Consider the following 17,153-nt stretch of genomic DNA (forward strand, 5'->3'; position numbering starts at 1 on the left):
AGGCTGAAGCCCACTTTTTTTTTAATATTTATTTTTTAGTTGTAGTTGGACACAATACCTTTATTTTTATTTATTTCTTCTTATGTGGTGCTGAGGATTGAACCCAGAGCCTTGCACATGCTATGTAAGCGCTCTACCGCTGAGCGACGACTCCAGCCCCTAAACCCACTTTTCTTCTGGAATAACCATCTTTTAGACTTTAAGTTTTATGGCCTTCCATTTCAAACCTTCATCTTTCAAACTGTCACAAAGTAAACCATATGGTCAACCTATTCTTTCCCAAATTCCTATAGTAAATATTTTTTACCTAAATGGTAATTAATTCTGTTCAAAGTAGACAACTGGGTAAGAACTCACATTTTCTTCTGTGTTTCATGTATAAGTACTTGTAAGGAAATCACCTCCAGTAATTTCTCAATGTGTTATTGTGGCTTGGAATAACATGCCATAATGTACACTCCTTATAAGATTTTTTGTTTTTTTAAAAATCTAACATTTGTTATATGTGTGTGTTGCAGTTTTATTTTGGTTATTGGGCACATAAGCCCTTTACATGTGTGAACACATTTACTTACATAAGTTATAATCCAAGTTGCTGCATGTGACCCATAAATATTCTTCTACATGTTCTTTGAAACCACTAAGAACTGCTGGAATCAACTTATAAGATGCCCTGGGACCCAGAATAATTTCCAGTTAAGCAGTTTGGGTAAGTGCCTCAATGAGAACTGACCTGACTTCTAGCAGCAGTGCTCAAGTGTGTCTTACTGGTGGTGAGCTGCAGTGTATCTATTCAAAGATATCTAAATCCAAGTTTCAAACAAAGAACATATCTAAAAAGATGTAAAAGGTTCACCATTGAGAATGATCTGTACCTTGGTTATTGCAGGAGTTTCCTAATTGGTTATACCTTTTACAGTCTTCTGGAATTCCCCACTTTCCTAATTAAAGTTTCTTTGTATACCTTCTTAAAAACAGAATCAAATTCAAACTCCTTACTTTGGCATTCAAAATCTTTAAAAACTAAATCAAAACCCACATGTGCCTCAGGTAAAATGGATATTTGATATACATTTTTACCTTTCTGACTTTGCACCTGCATGAACTATCCTACCCAGCCTTCCTACATACATAAGTCCTTGTCTTCCTTCTTACAAATTCTTTAACAGTTTTTGAAACCTTACCCAGCATCTGGACTACTTTTTTATTATCTTCATATGCAGAGGTCCTTTCTCCTCAATTCATCATATCACTATCAAATATCAGTATCTGAAATACCCAGGTTCAGGCTCTATACATTTAAAGAATTAGAAAATGCAGTTACAGTATAGAGGCATGCCATAAATAATGTCAATGACAAATGTCAACTACCTGTTTTAATTTATAAGTTCCTAGTCAGCAGTAAATGTCTCATTTTGTTTTACATACTGAACAATAATGACACATAGTGACTACCTAATAAATACTTCTTGGTTGGTATTAAATGTTCATTTTTAAGATTGATTGATTTTTATAGTACTGGGGACTGAACTCAGGGTACTATACTACTAATCTACATTCTTAGTCCTTCTAATTACTTGTTATTTTATTTTGAGACAGGGTCTCACCAATTGCCCAGGCTGGCCTCAAGCTTTTGATCCTCTTGATAAAGCTTCCAAAGTAGCTAAAATGTGCCTGGCTTAAATAAGTTCATTTTTAACAAATACCAATTACAAGATGATATTTCTTAGAGCAGACACACAGAGAATCACTTAAAGAGAATCAATCTTTTCTTCTATAGATCAATTTAAATTCATATTTAAAAAATGCAGCTCTATTTTCTTTTTATTTTATTTTTTAGTTTTAAATGGACACAATATCTTTATTTTTTATTTTTATGTGGTGCTGAGGATCGAACCCAGTGCCTCATGCATGCTAGGCAAGCGCTCTACTTCTAAGCCACAACCCCAGCCCCTGCTCTATTTTCTTACTGAAAAAGACTAATAAGCAGCTTAGAGCTCCAGAGAAATATATTCCACTAACTAATCAAGACTAATGTATCTGCCTTTTAGGCATAAGAGCCCCCAAAAATATGTCTTTTGGATTCAACTTTCCTTTGTTCTTCATTGATATTATGCTACTGCCTTCTCTGAGAAACTGTATATCTCCACAACTAATTCTGGCTTTCCTTTTTACCAATACAACTATACTGAAGAAATTCAGATTCCCAAAAATATAGACCTTGAGTCCTTCACTCAACTCACAATGACATCTGGCACTTTTATACTGTAGGTCTGGCAAGGTGTTTTGAATGAATTTTCAGGCACCAAGAGTCTGTACTTTTTGGCTTATCCCAAAAAAGCAAGAATGTCAGTGGTTTCCAAGATAAAAATAGGCCTAACATCTGGACACAATAAGAAAAACTGTATAATTAGGATTTAGTCTCCACTCTGGCAGAACGACCTTGAATTATTTGTGAAGCTGTGAGAAAAGTCTAAGTACACCAAGATGTCTACTCTTCTACTATAAACCTCACTCAGGAGGGAGCTTCTGAGAAAGTGCAGTGACCCACAGAGATTATCTTTCAAGGATGGAAAAAAAAATCCAGTTAATAAAAAATTCCACAGTATCAAGATAAAAGTCCAAAACATTACAAACTCCGTTCAAGGGGCTCCAAAGTCTGGCATTCTTTAAAAATCTGTCATCTTGTATGGTGAACTATTTAACAGAGTTTCAAAACATCTACCATCTTCTTGCCAAGGAATTTGCGCGCGCGCACACACACACAGACACACACACACCTCTTCTCTTTTCAGCATATTTGTAAAACATTACTGAAATACACAAGTGACTTTCTTTAGCTCAATCATTTTCATGCTAATGCTTAGACATACTCAAGGTGGCATTTACAAAACACCATTTAATAAAAGAACAGGGGCAAAAAGCACTACCAGCCAAACATGGTGGCACATACCTGTAATCTCAGTGGCTTAGGAGACTGAGGAGGAAGGTAGTGAGCTCAAAGCCAGCCTCAGCAACTCAGAGAGATGCTAAGACCCTGTCTCTAAATAAAATACAAAAATAGGCTGTAGATGTGGCTCTGTGGTTGAGTGCCCCTGGGTTCAATCCCTGGTACCAAACAACAAAACCCCAAAACAAAAACAAAACAAAAAATCACTACCATTTAGAGAACAATCATAATCATAATTATCATCATAATAATAAAAAGTGATGAAGAAAAAGTAGTCCTGGTTAAAAGAATGCTTAGTACAATGAAAAAGCCACTCTCATACAAGACTCATATTTATTATAATGCCTATAATTTTGAGCATTTATATACTAAGTATTTTTTATATATTTTCTTATGTCATCTCAACAAAACTAGAAACTTTTATGCCCCATTTTTTCAGAGTAGGAAACTGACGGTCAAAAAGGGAATAACTTGCCCAAGAAGATACATTCTATAAGACTCCGAAACAAGTTTCAAGCCAAAGACTGATTCCAAAAAATCAACATTTATTCCACTCCTCCTCCTCTTCCTCTCTCTTGCCCTCACTCAGAAACATGATTCCAACAAAACTAAATGCTTTAAGTTTTAGCTTTGATAAAATAACTGCACTAATATGCTATCTGAAACTCTCATAAGGTGCTGATTCTGAGTGGCAGGCACATGTAGACATTTTAATATTCTCTAATGATAGATTTTAAAACCATAAATTGATCAGAAATTGAACAGTAAGACTATTGTGGTAAAAGAAGTGCTAGAATTCTTGCAGTACTTTATGACCTAATTACCATACAAGTCAGAATGGGCAAGATAACACACAAGGCAATGGTGTAACAGCCTTCTTGAAACAACTGCGGGTGGAAAGAAAATAGGCTAGGAGTCAAGAATGTCTTTCATGCACACTGATATGTGTATCTGATGGATCATTTCAATAAGAACCTAGCCTTTGATTTTAAATGAGAAACCTCAGAGCAACAATAGGTGTCTTCATAAACTTAGGATTTTCTGGGGAAGTATAAATACATAATGTGTTTACCACATGGTGCTATTGCCATAATTTATCTAATACACACTTCTGAGTTGCCCTAAATTAATTATGCCACTATGCTTTAAAATTCTATTTCAAAGAGATTAATGTGCTAGGGAACAAATTAAAATTTTATGATATAAGTGAGAGTTTTTAAGAAAAATCACCTACTCATGCCTTGGTTCACAGAGCCTAATTTATTTTAACTGATATCCTATGACTGGTTATTTCCTCATGTGGGCAGAAGCAGCTTGCCCAAGGAGACACATTACAAATTACAAATGTGCATAAATCAAGCTATCTTAGTTGCTCCACAATTTATTTTTAAAAACATTATTTAAAATATTCTTTTTCAGAATAGTTTATTCATAAGAATATTTTAATGTTTTTAAAAGCTTTGACTCTTTCTACTTTTAATAAGAAACTACATGTTCGCACTTTTTCTTTAGATATTAACGTACTATTTGATAACAATCAAATAAAACACAGAAGAAATCATCTTCCTTTTAAAAAGATGTTCAAAAATGGATAATGGTGAAACTATTTTTCTGCATATGAAGACACAAAAATTAAAAAATATATATATAACAATATAAAACATACAGAAAATATACACAAAATTTCATAATTTTCATACAATATTAATGGAAATTAGTGCCAATATATTACTTTGGATGGCATATATTAATAATCAATTTTTCTCAGTCTCTATGATACGCTTTATTTCAGAAGCACACATTTTTATTGACATTAATGACAGATATAACACCTGAATCAGTACAAACAACCTCAAGACAACACTATACTAGGAAACTCAAGTGAACCATTCAAATTGGCCTTTTGAAGTTCCTTTCTTTTTTTTTTTTTTTTAAGAAAGAAGGAGAGAGAGTGAGAAAGAGGGAGAGAGAGAGAACTTTAATATTTATTTTTCAGTATTTGGCGGACACAACATCTTTGTCTGTATGTGGTGCTGAGGATCGAACCCGGGCCGCACGCATGCCAGGCGAGCGCGCTACCGCTTGAGCCACATCCCCAGCCCTTGAAGTTTATTTCTTAAAACTGAAAATTACAGATTAAGAATTACTTAATGTTTTGTACTGATACAATTTCAGGCTCAAAAAAAGTTGTACTGTTACAAAGATTACCCAGGTACCCTTCCCCATGCCCCAAACCTAGAAAATTTTATCGGCTTATCATCACACTTATGGGTCTTGATAACACAAAATACTAACACCATCACAGTGGCCTTAGGTTTCACTAGAATGGTGTCTGAAGATCCTAAAAATAGGTGTCAAAAGACAAGAAATACAGGATTTTTACAATACTTAACAAGAAACTCCATACTACAGTGACAATGTAGAACAAAAGTAAAAAAAGGATTGAGATCTAATGTGATCTGAGGCAAGACACTACATTTTTCTCTAAGCTTCAACTTCTTATATGGTAGAAATCTGATACCCAATGTACCTGTATCTTTTGGGGGATGTACAGGAGACTAAACGATGGGTCTTATGCATGCCAGCCAAGTGCTTTAACACAGAACTCATCCCCAGCCTTTTTAAAAATCTTTATTTTGAGACAGAGTCTTGTTAAGTTACCCAAGCCAACCTTCTGCCTCAGTCTATTGAATAACTGGGATGACAAGTATGCACCACCTACCTGTCCAAAGTACCTATATCTAAGGGATGTTGTGAAAGTCAAATAATATAAAAGGAACAATTCCCAGAATAACTTAAGAATTTTGAATTGATCCGCACCAGATAATGCTTCAAAATAAAAAAGAAACAAAACAATAAATATATACACAAAAATTAACGTAACTAAACAGTAAACCAGTTCAACAACTTTAACATTTCTCCATCAGAAACCAAAATTTGAATTATTAAAAACCGATGAAGAATAGGCAATTAGAAAACTAATTAGAGGGCTGGGGATGTGGCTCAAGCGGTAGCGCGCTCGCCTGGCATGCGTGCGGCCAGGGTTCGATCCTCAGCACCATATACAAACAAAGATGTTGTGTCCACTGAAAACTAAAAAAATAAATAAATAAGTATTAAAAAAAAAAAAGAAAACTAATTAGAGAGAGAAAAATTCCTGCACTGAAATAAGAAAAGATACATCTTTCTAAGGCACATAAAGCATGTATGACAAAAATTAATGACAAACATACCATGTCACAAATGACTCAAAAAAAAAAAACACACAAAGAACTGTTATCACACAGACCACATTCTTTTCTCTAGTTCTTCCCCAAGTGACCTATAGATTCAAGACAACCTCAATAAAAATCCCAGCAGGATTTCCAGTGCCATCCACACTGCTGCAAATGGCAGGTTTTATTTTTTCTTTCTTTTTTTTTTTTTTTTAATGACTGAGGAGTATTCCACTGTGTATATGTACCACATTTTCTTTACCCATTCATCAACTGATGGAAATTTAGGCTGTTTCCATTTCCTGTCTACTCTAAATGGTGCTGCAATAAACATGGGAGTGCAGATGTTTCTTCAAGATATTGATTTCAGGGGCTGGGATTGTGGCTCAATGGTAGAGTGCTGGCCTCGAATGCACGAGGCACTGGGTTCGATCCTCAGCACCACATAAATGTAAAATAAATACACAGTGTCCACCTAAAACTAAGAAATAAATATTTTTTTTAAAAAAAGATACTGATTTCATTTTCTTTGGCTATATCTAGTAGTGGGATTGCTGGATCATTTCATAGTTCTATTTTTGATTTTTTGAGGAACCTCCATACTGTTTTCCATATGGCTATACTAATTACATTTCCCAAAATAGTGTGTGAGGTGCCTTTTTCTCCACATCATTGTCAGCAGTTATTATTTCTACTCTTTTTGATAATAGCCATTCTTACTAAATATCATTATATTAAGTGAAATAAGTCAGGCATGGAAAGACAAGTACCACATGATCTCATTCATATCTGGAAAATACTTGGTCTCATAGAAGTTGACAATAGAATGGTGATTACCAGGAAGAATTAGAGAAAGGGAGAAGACCACATTCTCTAACCACAGTTCTCTGCAACTGAAAATTTAAAATGTGCACATTTTTAATCACATCTTTATCTATTCATTTTTAAAAATAATCTCTAAGTAATTCATAGGTCAAAAAGCATAAGTACCACAAGCTGGGAGGAAATATTTATAATGTGCCATGTATGATGAAAGGATGTTGCTAAGAAAGCACATAGAGAAAAAATTTACAATGCTAACTAATTTGGTAAGCAAGAAAATGAAAAAAGAATTCAATGTTCAAGTAAAAGAAAATTAACATCAATTTTGATCTTAGAAAAAAAAAACACTCCTTAAGTTAGAAACAGACATGCACTTCTTTAACCTAATAAAGAGTATCTGTCAAGTCCTGCTACAAAACCAGGCTCATTGTTAAAACATCTGAAGAACTTTCTTTAAGGTGACATGAATACCCACTATTATTCAATATTGTACTGAAGATCCTAGTTCAGAATAATAAAATTTATGAGAATCAAAAGAAGAAACTGATGTTGTAATTCAGACTATAAGATGGTCTTCACTGGAAAAAAAAGAATCTCCAGAAAACCTGTCAGAACGAACATTAAAAAAAAAAAAAAAAAACCCAATCATTTATAAAAGCAAAAATGTTAAAAACAAAATATTTTAAAGGATATATTTGTAATAGCAACAAAAACTGTTAAAGCTTCTGGAAATAAATTTAATAAAAAGTTTTAAAACATCTTTGTGGATAAAATTACATTATCTAAGTACACAGAGATGAAACAGATGGAAAGATAAACCATGCTTATGAATAGGAATTAACATCAAAGAGATGGCAAATCTAATCTATGTATTCAATGTAACTAAGTAAAAATCCCAGTGGCATTTTACAAATTTTTATACACTGACCTTAAAATTTACATGGGAGAATGGTGACACAAATTCAAATAGCAATTTGTATTGAAAAGAAAAATAAAAAGGGATGGGGAATCAAGTTTAGATACATGGTCAGAGAAGGAAAGAGAAGGTGAGATCAAAGACGTGCAGGGAGGGAAGAAGCAAGTATTTCAGATGGAAAAAATAAAACAGATGACCACAGCTTACAGAGTAAACAAAAACAAATTCATAATACAGTAAAGAAAATTCTAGATGTGAACAGTAAAACTTTACAACACTTAGAAAAAAATAAAGACTTTTTAAGATGTTTGAGAGGGTAAAGAATATCTTTAAGAAATCATAAAAAGCATACTATGTAAGAAAATTTAGATAAATGTAAACTCATGAAAATGAAAGCTACTAAGAAAAGACTGCAAAGTTAAAAGCACATGTATAAGCTTATACACGTAATTACAATGCACATAATCATAAACAAAAAAGAGTGTCTAAAATATAAAGAAATACTGCAAAAGATGGGGTGGGGGAGAGGGAGAGAAAACTTGGAAAAGGCATACTCAGCATTAGATTTGTGTAGTCAACATGGAAATAAGCAATATTAAAACTAAGGGTAGGGTGTAGCTCTATGAAGAGTACCTGCCTAGCATACCCAAGGCCTTGGGTTCAATCCCCTGCACTGCCTCCTCCCACAAAAATTAGAAATAGAAGAGGAGGAAGAGGAGAAAGAGGAGAAGGAAGAGGAGGAGGAAGAGGAAGAGGAAGAAGAAGAAGAAAAAATGAATTAAAGAGACCAGGCAAAAAGCTAGAAAATGTCATGATTAATGTTTTTTTTATATGTAAAATAACTTTTCACCATATCAGTTCCATTGCTTGGTTAGAGGTGTTAAAGTTGATGACAGTTTCAAAACCGGATGCATGGTACCATGATACAGAAAGAGAACATTGATTCTGGTTAAGGACCACTAAGGGAAAGGAAAAGTTACTATTTTGAAATGTTTCGGCTGAGTTCAGTCTTATAATTGACCTTTGCCAAGTATGAAGTATCCAATCTCTTAACCAAATAAAATAAACACATTGCCCTAGTGTTGCTGTGGTTACTTAAAATGTATTTAAAAATAAATAAACAATGATCTTGACCTAGAATAAAGCCAATTATAAAAACGGGTTTTGTGAACTTGGGATGGTAATGCAATTTTAATTCATAACCTATTATAGAGCTCCCTCTGCTGGCTCAGAGAAAGCATAATGGGCCTAACAATGACAAACTCTCATGCTTCTTTCTCATGGCTTCTTGGGGCAAACAGGTTCTTCAACAGCTTTTATTCAAAAAGAAAACAGTAGAGGGCTTGCCTAGCATGTATAAGGGCCTGGGTTTGATTCCCAAGGACCACAAAAAAAACAAACAACAACAAAAATAGCAGTAGCAGCAAAAGACAAACAAAAACATTACAATCTGATTACTATATCCAGACAGAGATTTTCAAAGTAGTATGGGCTTATATGGTTTTAGGCATTCCCAAGATGGTTTATAAAGCAATCAAATATCACCTTACCCTACCCACTTAATCCTTTACGTCCAACTGCTTACTGTGGATTCAGATATCCATATCCAAAACATTCTCTCATATGTAGAATATTATCAATTTGTCAGAGACATACTCCCTTTGTAAACCTTGGAAACACAGCCTGGAGGAGCTAATTACTGAAACAACCAGCAAGGAGAGATATATTACTACAGACTGAGACTTACCAACAAGAACTGTAACATAAACCTAGTCCTGGCCTCCAACAACTTTTGTTCTGGGGGCAGCAGTATAATATAATGGATGAGGATGAACTCTAAAGTCAAATGTATAACTGGATGTGATGGTGTATGCCTGTAATCCCAGAGACTCAGGAGGCTGAGGCAGGAGAATTGCAAGTTTGAGGCTAGACTCAGCAATTTAGTGAGGCCCTAAGCAACTTAATAAAATAAAAAATAAAAAGGGCTAGGGAGGGCTGGGGATGTGGCTCAAGCGGTAGCGTGCTCGCCTGGCATGCGTGCGGCCTGGGTTCGATCCTCAGCACCACATACAAACAAAGATGTTGTGTCCGCCAAATACTAAAAAATAAATATTAAAATTCTCTCTCTCTCTCTCTCTCTCTCTCTCTCTCTCCTTCTTTCTCCCTCTCTCTTAAAAAAAAGGGGGGGCCTAGGGATGTGGCTCAATGGTTAAGCACCCCTGGGTTCAATCCCCAGTACCTCCCCCCCCAAAAAAAAAGACCAACAAACAAACAAAACATTTTTTTGGACAGAGAATGGTGGGAATTAGATAAGAGGAAAAATTTAAAGACTTTTATTAGCCATACAAATCATGAATCTATTACCCATTACACTCTCACTGAAAAGATATATTTTAAGGGGCTGGAGTTATGGCTCAGTGGTGGAGTGCTTGCCTAGCATGTGTGAGGCACTGGGTTCGATTCTCAACACCACATATAAATAAATGAATAAAATAAAGGTCCATCAACATCTAAAATTAAAAAAAATTTTAAAGTGTATTTAATTAAAAAAAAGATATATTTTAAGAAAAAGAACCCAAAAGAAAAGAGTAAGTTGAAAGAGGCCATGGTGAGCAATATGTTCAAAAATCTAAGTACTGACTCTAAACAATTAATATAGTACCCAATAGGTGAGTTTAAAAAACAGGATGGAACCAAAGCAATAGATAACAATAACAAGAGATAAGACAGGAAGTCTAGAAAAACGCAAAATGTTTTACAATTTTTTGTTTGTTTGTTTGAACCCAGGGCCTTGTGCATTCGAGGCAAGCGTGATACCAACTGAGCTATATCCCTAGCCCAATAATCCTTTTTTATTCAGCAGGAAGACAGAGATATTGATCAACTTTGGAATTTATTAGAAAAACAGAAAGTTAAACAGGCATTTACTTATGCATGTACTGTGCAAGTTGGTGGCAGGGAATGGAAAAGGAGTAGGTAGGTGGTAGGAGGGTGAGGGGATGAGGACTCACCACCCCAACAGAGGTAAAGAAAGAAGAAAAAAGCAGTAAGAAAAAAACACAGTGAGTAGAAAGCACAAAATAAGAGAACAGAACTAGGTCCAAATATAGCAGGTATTGCAATTAATAGACAAATTAACTTAAAGTAAAACTGATAAAAATAATCCATACACATAAACACTCTACACAGGTATAGTGAGATGCCATTTTAAAACAGTCCTTTAAGGTTTAAAAGTAAAAACACTAAATATTAAATTTAAGAAACCAGGAAGAGAGAATAAACTCAAATAAACTGAAGACAAGAGAGGTGTCTGTGGTAAGACAGGAAAGGAATACAACTGAGAAGGGACACAGAGTAAGTACTTCTTTTGTAATATTTTAATTTCTTAAACTGGATAGGAACACTTAAGGATTATTTTATTTCTATTTGTTTCTGTCTTAAATATTTCTGAAAAATGACATTTGACATCCCTCAAGAATGGCAAAAAGCCTGGCAATGTCAACTATTGAAGATACAAAAAAAAATAGAATTCTCATCTACTACTAGTGAAAGTGTAAATTATTAGTCAATTGAAGAAAACTGTGGAGAATTCTTTTTTTTTTTTTATCTTTTATTTATTTATTTTATGTGGTGCTGAGGATCGAACCCAGTTCCTCACATATGCGAGGCAAGAGCTCAACCACTGAGCTACAACCCCAGCCCCGAGAATTCTCAGTATAAACCAAAGTGCTTATATTTTTATGAGAACTACCAAATCCCACTTCTCAGCACATACCCTAAAAAAACTTTATCTCTACCAAGAGACAGGTTCAGAGACACATTTATAACAGCAGATATCTAGAAAAAACTTTATGTCCAGCAAAAGGGAAACATATAATACAACATGTTATGTACAATCTTACAATCTATATCAATAAAGATTCATCTCACCCAAAAAAGCTCCTTGTTTACAAACAGCAGCCTGGCTGGGTGGTGGCACACATCTGTAATCCCAGCAACTTAGGAAGCTGAGGCAGAAGTATTGCAAGTTTGAGGCCAGCCTCAGCAACTTAGTGAGGCCCTAACCAACTTGGTGAGTGAGACCTATCTCAAAATAAGAAACAAAAAGGGCCAGATATGTAGCTCAGTGGTGAAATACTCCTGGGTTCAATCCCTAGTGCCAAACAACAACAAACACAGCAGCCTATTAAAAGATACTGCAATAGAATTTTTGAAAAATACAAAAAGCACTCAGTATTGTTTTTGGATATACACTTATACAGAAAAAATTCACACCAAATTTATGATTAATGTGATTCAAAATATATACTGGGGGACATTAACTTTACCAGTAAAGTTGTAGGTTGTTTTATTCTTAGAATATGTGATATAAATCTAAAAAATATCAGTAAGTTAATTCTACACACAAGTTTTTGCTATGTTATTTGTATTACTTAAAAATAAAAATTTTAAAAACCCTCAAAACCCATTTAATTGTTGTAAGGATTATACTATTTAAATATTTCATGTACAAATGATATCTGGAGCCTAAGAGAAACTTTAAAAATGTGAGTTTTCCTTAAAAATCAAACAAATTAAGTCTAAAGGCTATTTTGCCCTGCATGAGTTTCATAAAAAAATTTTAAAACATTACTGTATATTTTTTGGATAAGCACAACCTTCCTCCACCTGTCCTTTAAATTTCAGCTGAGATTTTACCTTCTCTGAAATTCTGCTTAAGACTATGTCAGTTGCCAATGATAAACCACAATAAACCAAGTGGCTCCCTGAACTTGCCTACCTCTTTGCCTGGGATCTTATGTACACTGCACCATCTGCTGGAACATCTTTGCTTAACCTGCATATTGCCAATCTTGCATTTTTCCTCAAGCAATTTTTTAGTAGGCTCTAGACCAAGTTAGGTACTCTTCCCCTCTGCTTTAGCACCCTCACATTACCACTATGTTAGAACTCATTTCATACACCGAATTGTAATTAATGGTCTTCCCTCTACATTGAGATCCTTCAGGAAAAGGAGTGGTTTACTCATTTTCTGCTGTCCTTCAGCACCTAGAAAAGTGCTTAGGGAAACAGGCACTAAAAAAACTCATTGAATTATGCAGAGGATCTAGAACAGGGGGCTAGCAAATTTCTGTTATCGGCCAGAGAGCAAATATTTTAGGCTTTAGGGGCCATATGGTGTTTTACAACTATTCAACTCTGCCTTTATAGGACAAAAGCAGCCACAGACAACTCATAAATGAAGGGGAATAGCTGTGTTTCAATAAAACTATTACCAAAAGTAGGTGGTGAGCCAGATTTGTCCCCTGGACCATAGTTTACAGATCCCTGGTATGGAAGAAGGGCCTTTAAATTTTAAAAATTGAGAAAGACAGGAAAAAAATGATGATGAAAAGATCATAGAGAACTTGGTGCTTTAAACCTGTACTTATACAATTCAATTATCATTTTATTTTCCTTTCCTCCCTGAGTTGGTCTGTAATGATCAGAATAAAAGGAGGGCAAGAGCTAAAGAGGAGAAGAGAACAAAACACCCAAAGATGGAAGTGAACACACGGTTAGGCTTAAATCACAGAAAAAAAGAATCAGATCCTTATATGATTGCTTGAAAATAAATACAAATGATAATGAAATAAATAAAGCGTAAATCATTAAAAAAAACAAAGGTGAATTCTTCTGAAAGAATATAATAGAACTTTTCAATTTGTACAATTATCTTTAATTGACTGAGTGTTGGTAACCTGGGTTGGATGTACAACTATCATGAAAATGGACTGAAGACACATAAACAGGCCAGAATTTCATTATGTTTTGAGATGAATTATGCACCGAAACAACATGTGATGGGGCTGGGGATGTGGCTCAAGCGGTAGCGCGCTCGCCTGGCATGCGTGCAGCCCAGGTTCGATCCTCAGCACCACATACCAACAAAGATGTTGTGTCCGCCGAGAACTAAGAAATAAATATTTAAAAAAAAAAAAATTCTCTCTCTCTCTCTCCTCTCTCACTCTCTCTTTGGGGAAAAAAAAAAAAAGAAACAACATGTGATTACCTCCACAGATGAACCTTCAATGACAACATTCAATGATAGAACGGGCTGTTGGGTTCAAAAGCAAAATTCCTCTCATTGCTGACACTTTCTTACCTCTGACTCCACATGCCAGCTTCTCCCCTCCCCACACCTCCTACATAGCTCTCCAGTGAAAACCTCCTTTAGTTGTAGTAACAGAAGAGAGAACCCAAGAATGAGGCTGCATGGACCACGGGAATCCTAAAGTGCCTATGCTTGGTCAAAAAGTTCATATATTTCATCAGAGCCTTACTTCTCATAGTCCCTTCTTCTTCCTCATCCTCCGCATTGATCACCATGGTGCCCAGCTGTGATGGCAATGTGTCATCATGCTCAATCATAGTATTGGCTCCATCACTCATGGTGCTGGCCACTCGTACAGTACCCATCTCGTCACCAACCGCTCGAACCATTGTGCCAGAATCCAGCTCATCTTCCTCCTGTAGAACAAAATCTCAAGTTAGAGTTAATCTGATCAAAAGATGGTTTTCTGAATTATTATTACTCATCTTGGTAAAAATATTTTTGGGTTTTAAATTCATTTAACTTCTAGGTTCTAAATTTAACCAAAGGAGTTCAAAATTTATCCATATGAGTGGATCTAATTCTACAGGATACTCCTCCCCACTCATCTTTATTAGAGTCTACAATACAGATCTAAGAGCTGACATGAATACCCCTGGAATCTCAGGGTAGTGAGGGAGTCTTCAAGTATATTAAGTATGGATCTTAGATTCCTCAAAATGGCTTAGATAAACCAAGTCTCACACTTGAGCATTTTCTCAAGTAAAAAGTTACATTGAATAAAAGATACAAGGACAAAAAGTAAAATTTAAATGTTTTAAAAAACACCAGAAGAACAACAAGCACAGATTCAGTGAGCCTCCAACAAGCCTTGGTCCAGTTAAGGACATATACTACAAGAGTCTCCAGTTCCAAGCTGATCCAGTATTTTCTACTGTCTTACTTACACTTGACCAAAATGAACTAACAAGCATTGAGGCCTGAGGCCCACAGCAATGCCTGCCACTCACTGAGTTTTCGTCGTCATCTTGGTCCACTTCCCGCTGCTGAGCTTCTTGGCGTTTCAGTTTCACATCCATGGCTTCATTAATTAAGTCCCGCAGTATTGACACTCCTTTGGCACTCTTCACAAATGGGTGCTTAAACAAAGAAATAGAAATCATTGGAGCCAGTTTATGTAGCAATAGAGCTAAAACACCTACTGTCTAGCACACAGTAGGTACTTGACAATACTTACTGAATCAATCAGTGAATCTAATCTTTTTCTTTATGCCCTGGACAACAGCTAAACCACACTTGGTTTATAACTCAGCAGCAACCTTTGCCCATCTTTTTCAGCCTGGATAGAATGACTACAACATTTCTCTCTGTCAAATCTAGAAATTCTCAATGGGGTGGTATTACCCTCTAGAGGAAGTTCTATAAATGTGTTAAGAGCCTGATGTCATCACAAAGTTTGAAGGGCACACCTGACACAGGATGGAGAGGCAGGAATGCTAGCAATCCTGTGAGGTACAAAATTGTGGCAAATTGTGCACATCTTTCAAATGTCTCAAAGTATATACATTATACTCTAATAATATTGAAAATGTTTTTCTAGAGATATGCAAAATGTCCACTGATTTGAAAGGCAATTTTGGAGATGGGAGCTTAAAATGAAATAAAGACACTGTTTAGAAATCACTACATAATTTACTCATCCCATTTGTTCTTTATATTCAATGTACTAGAGCATTCCCAACTACATATTTAGGTAAAAAGGATGTTTGTGCAAAAGTGCAGTTACTGCAAAACACATATGTATTTTGTATAATGTATAATAGAGTAGACCCAAATATTATTCAATTAGCAAAAACAATATTGAAACACAGAGACACTGCTAAAGGTTTTTTTTGGGTTTTTGTTTGTTTGTTTTGGTACTAGGAGTTGAATCCAGGGACACTTTATCACTGAGCTACATCATCAACTCTTTCTTTCTTTCCTTCCTTATTTTGAGATACGGTCTCACTAAGTTGCTGATCTTGCAGTCCTCATGTCTCACTCCTGAGTTGATGGAATTACAGGGATGCACTACTATGCCCAGCTAAAGTTTTAATATTAACACCATGTTATGTTTTTGTTGTTTGGGTTTACAGCACAATAAGAAGTTGTCTATGTTATTAAAGACACATATGGAAATTTTTCTGGGGACTGCCTGGTGTTTTGCAAACTACTCGGATATTGTCTCCTGTTTTCTCTTTACAATCTACTCTATGTTCCCCTTCATCCATGAGGATGTAAGGTCTCTCTTTGTAAGTACACCAGAGATTGAAAGGATGCCTTAACATATGGTAGGACTACAATACAGAAGATATTTTCCTAAAAAACTCTATAGTACTCCATGCAAGCAGGAAAACAATTTAATAAAATACTTAGAAATAAGACCTTGGTCATTAGCAAGGATACCATATTGTCTTGTGCTTTCTACTTGGAAATTTTGTAAAATCATTTCCTTCCTCTTATTGGATACAAGTCTAGCCTGTGATTACTTACCATCAGTTTAATACTAATGTCCCTCTCATTCATTTTCTTGTGCTTTTTTTTGTACCATGGAGCCACATACCCAGCCCTTTTTTGTATTTTATTTAAAGACAGGGTCTTACTGAGTGATTAGTACCCTGCTGTTGCTGAGGCTGGCTTTGATCTCATGATCCTCCTGCCTCAGCCTCCTCAGCCTCCACAGCCGCTAGGATTACAGACGTGCACCACCGCACTTGGCTAATTTTCCTGTGCTTCTTGAATGGAATGGGCTTCTGACCTTCTTATTACTCTTTTTTAATATTTTTTTTTAGTTGTAGTTGGACACAATATCTTTATTTATTTTTTATGTGGTGCTGAGGATCAAACCCAGTGCCTCACACGTGCGAGGTGGGTGCTCTACCACTGAGCTACAGCCCCAGCCCCTTCTTATTACTCTTAAATCTAAACTCATTCGTGCTGATAGATACAAGTATATGTTCCATTATATATATATAAGTTGGATCAAGCTGGAGTATTTCTACATTGTCATAGATAACATTTACTGTAAATTATTACCTTTAGATTACAGATAATAAAATCTATTTAAGAATCAAGATTATCTATAAATTTAATTCCAGAAAAGTAATGAAGATGTTA

General features: G+C 35.3%; 1 protein-coding gene across 1 annotated transcript in view; it reads right to left on the bottom strand.

The window, feature by feature from the left end:
- Stk4 (serine/threonine kinase 4) overlaps positions 1 to 17,153 on the bottom strand; it is a 97,299-nt gene that overhangs the window by 56,925 nt on the left and 23,221 nt on the right. The window contains exons 8-9 of the mRNA XM_026408311.2: positions 15,008 to 15,136; positions 14,227 to 14,413 (exon numbers count right to left, since the gene is read on the bottom strand). Coding sequence (XP_026264096.1) covers positions 14,227 to 14,413; positions 15,008 to 15,136 — 316 coding nt within the window. The remainder of the gene's footprint in view (positions 1 to 14,226; positions 14,414 to 15,007; positions 15,137 to 17,153) is intronic.

The sequence above is a fragment of the Urocitellus parryii genome, chromosome 6 (genome assembly GCF_045843805.1).
Source record: "Urocitellus parryii isolate mUroPar1 chromosome 6, mUroPar1.hap1, whole genome shotgun sequence".
Taxonomy (NCBI): Eukaryota; Metazoa; Chordata; class Mammalia; order Rodentia; family Sciuridae; genus Urocitellus; species Urocitellus parryii.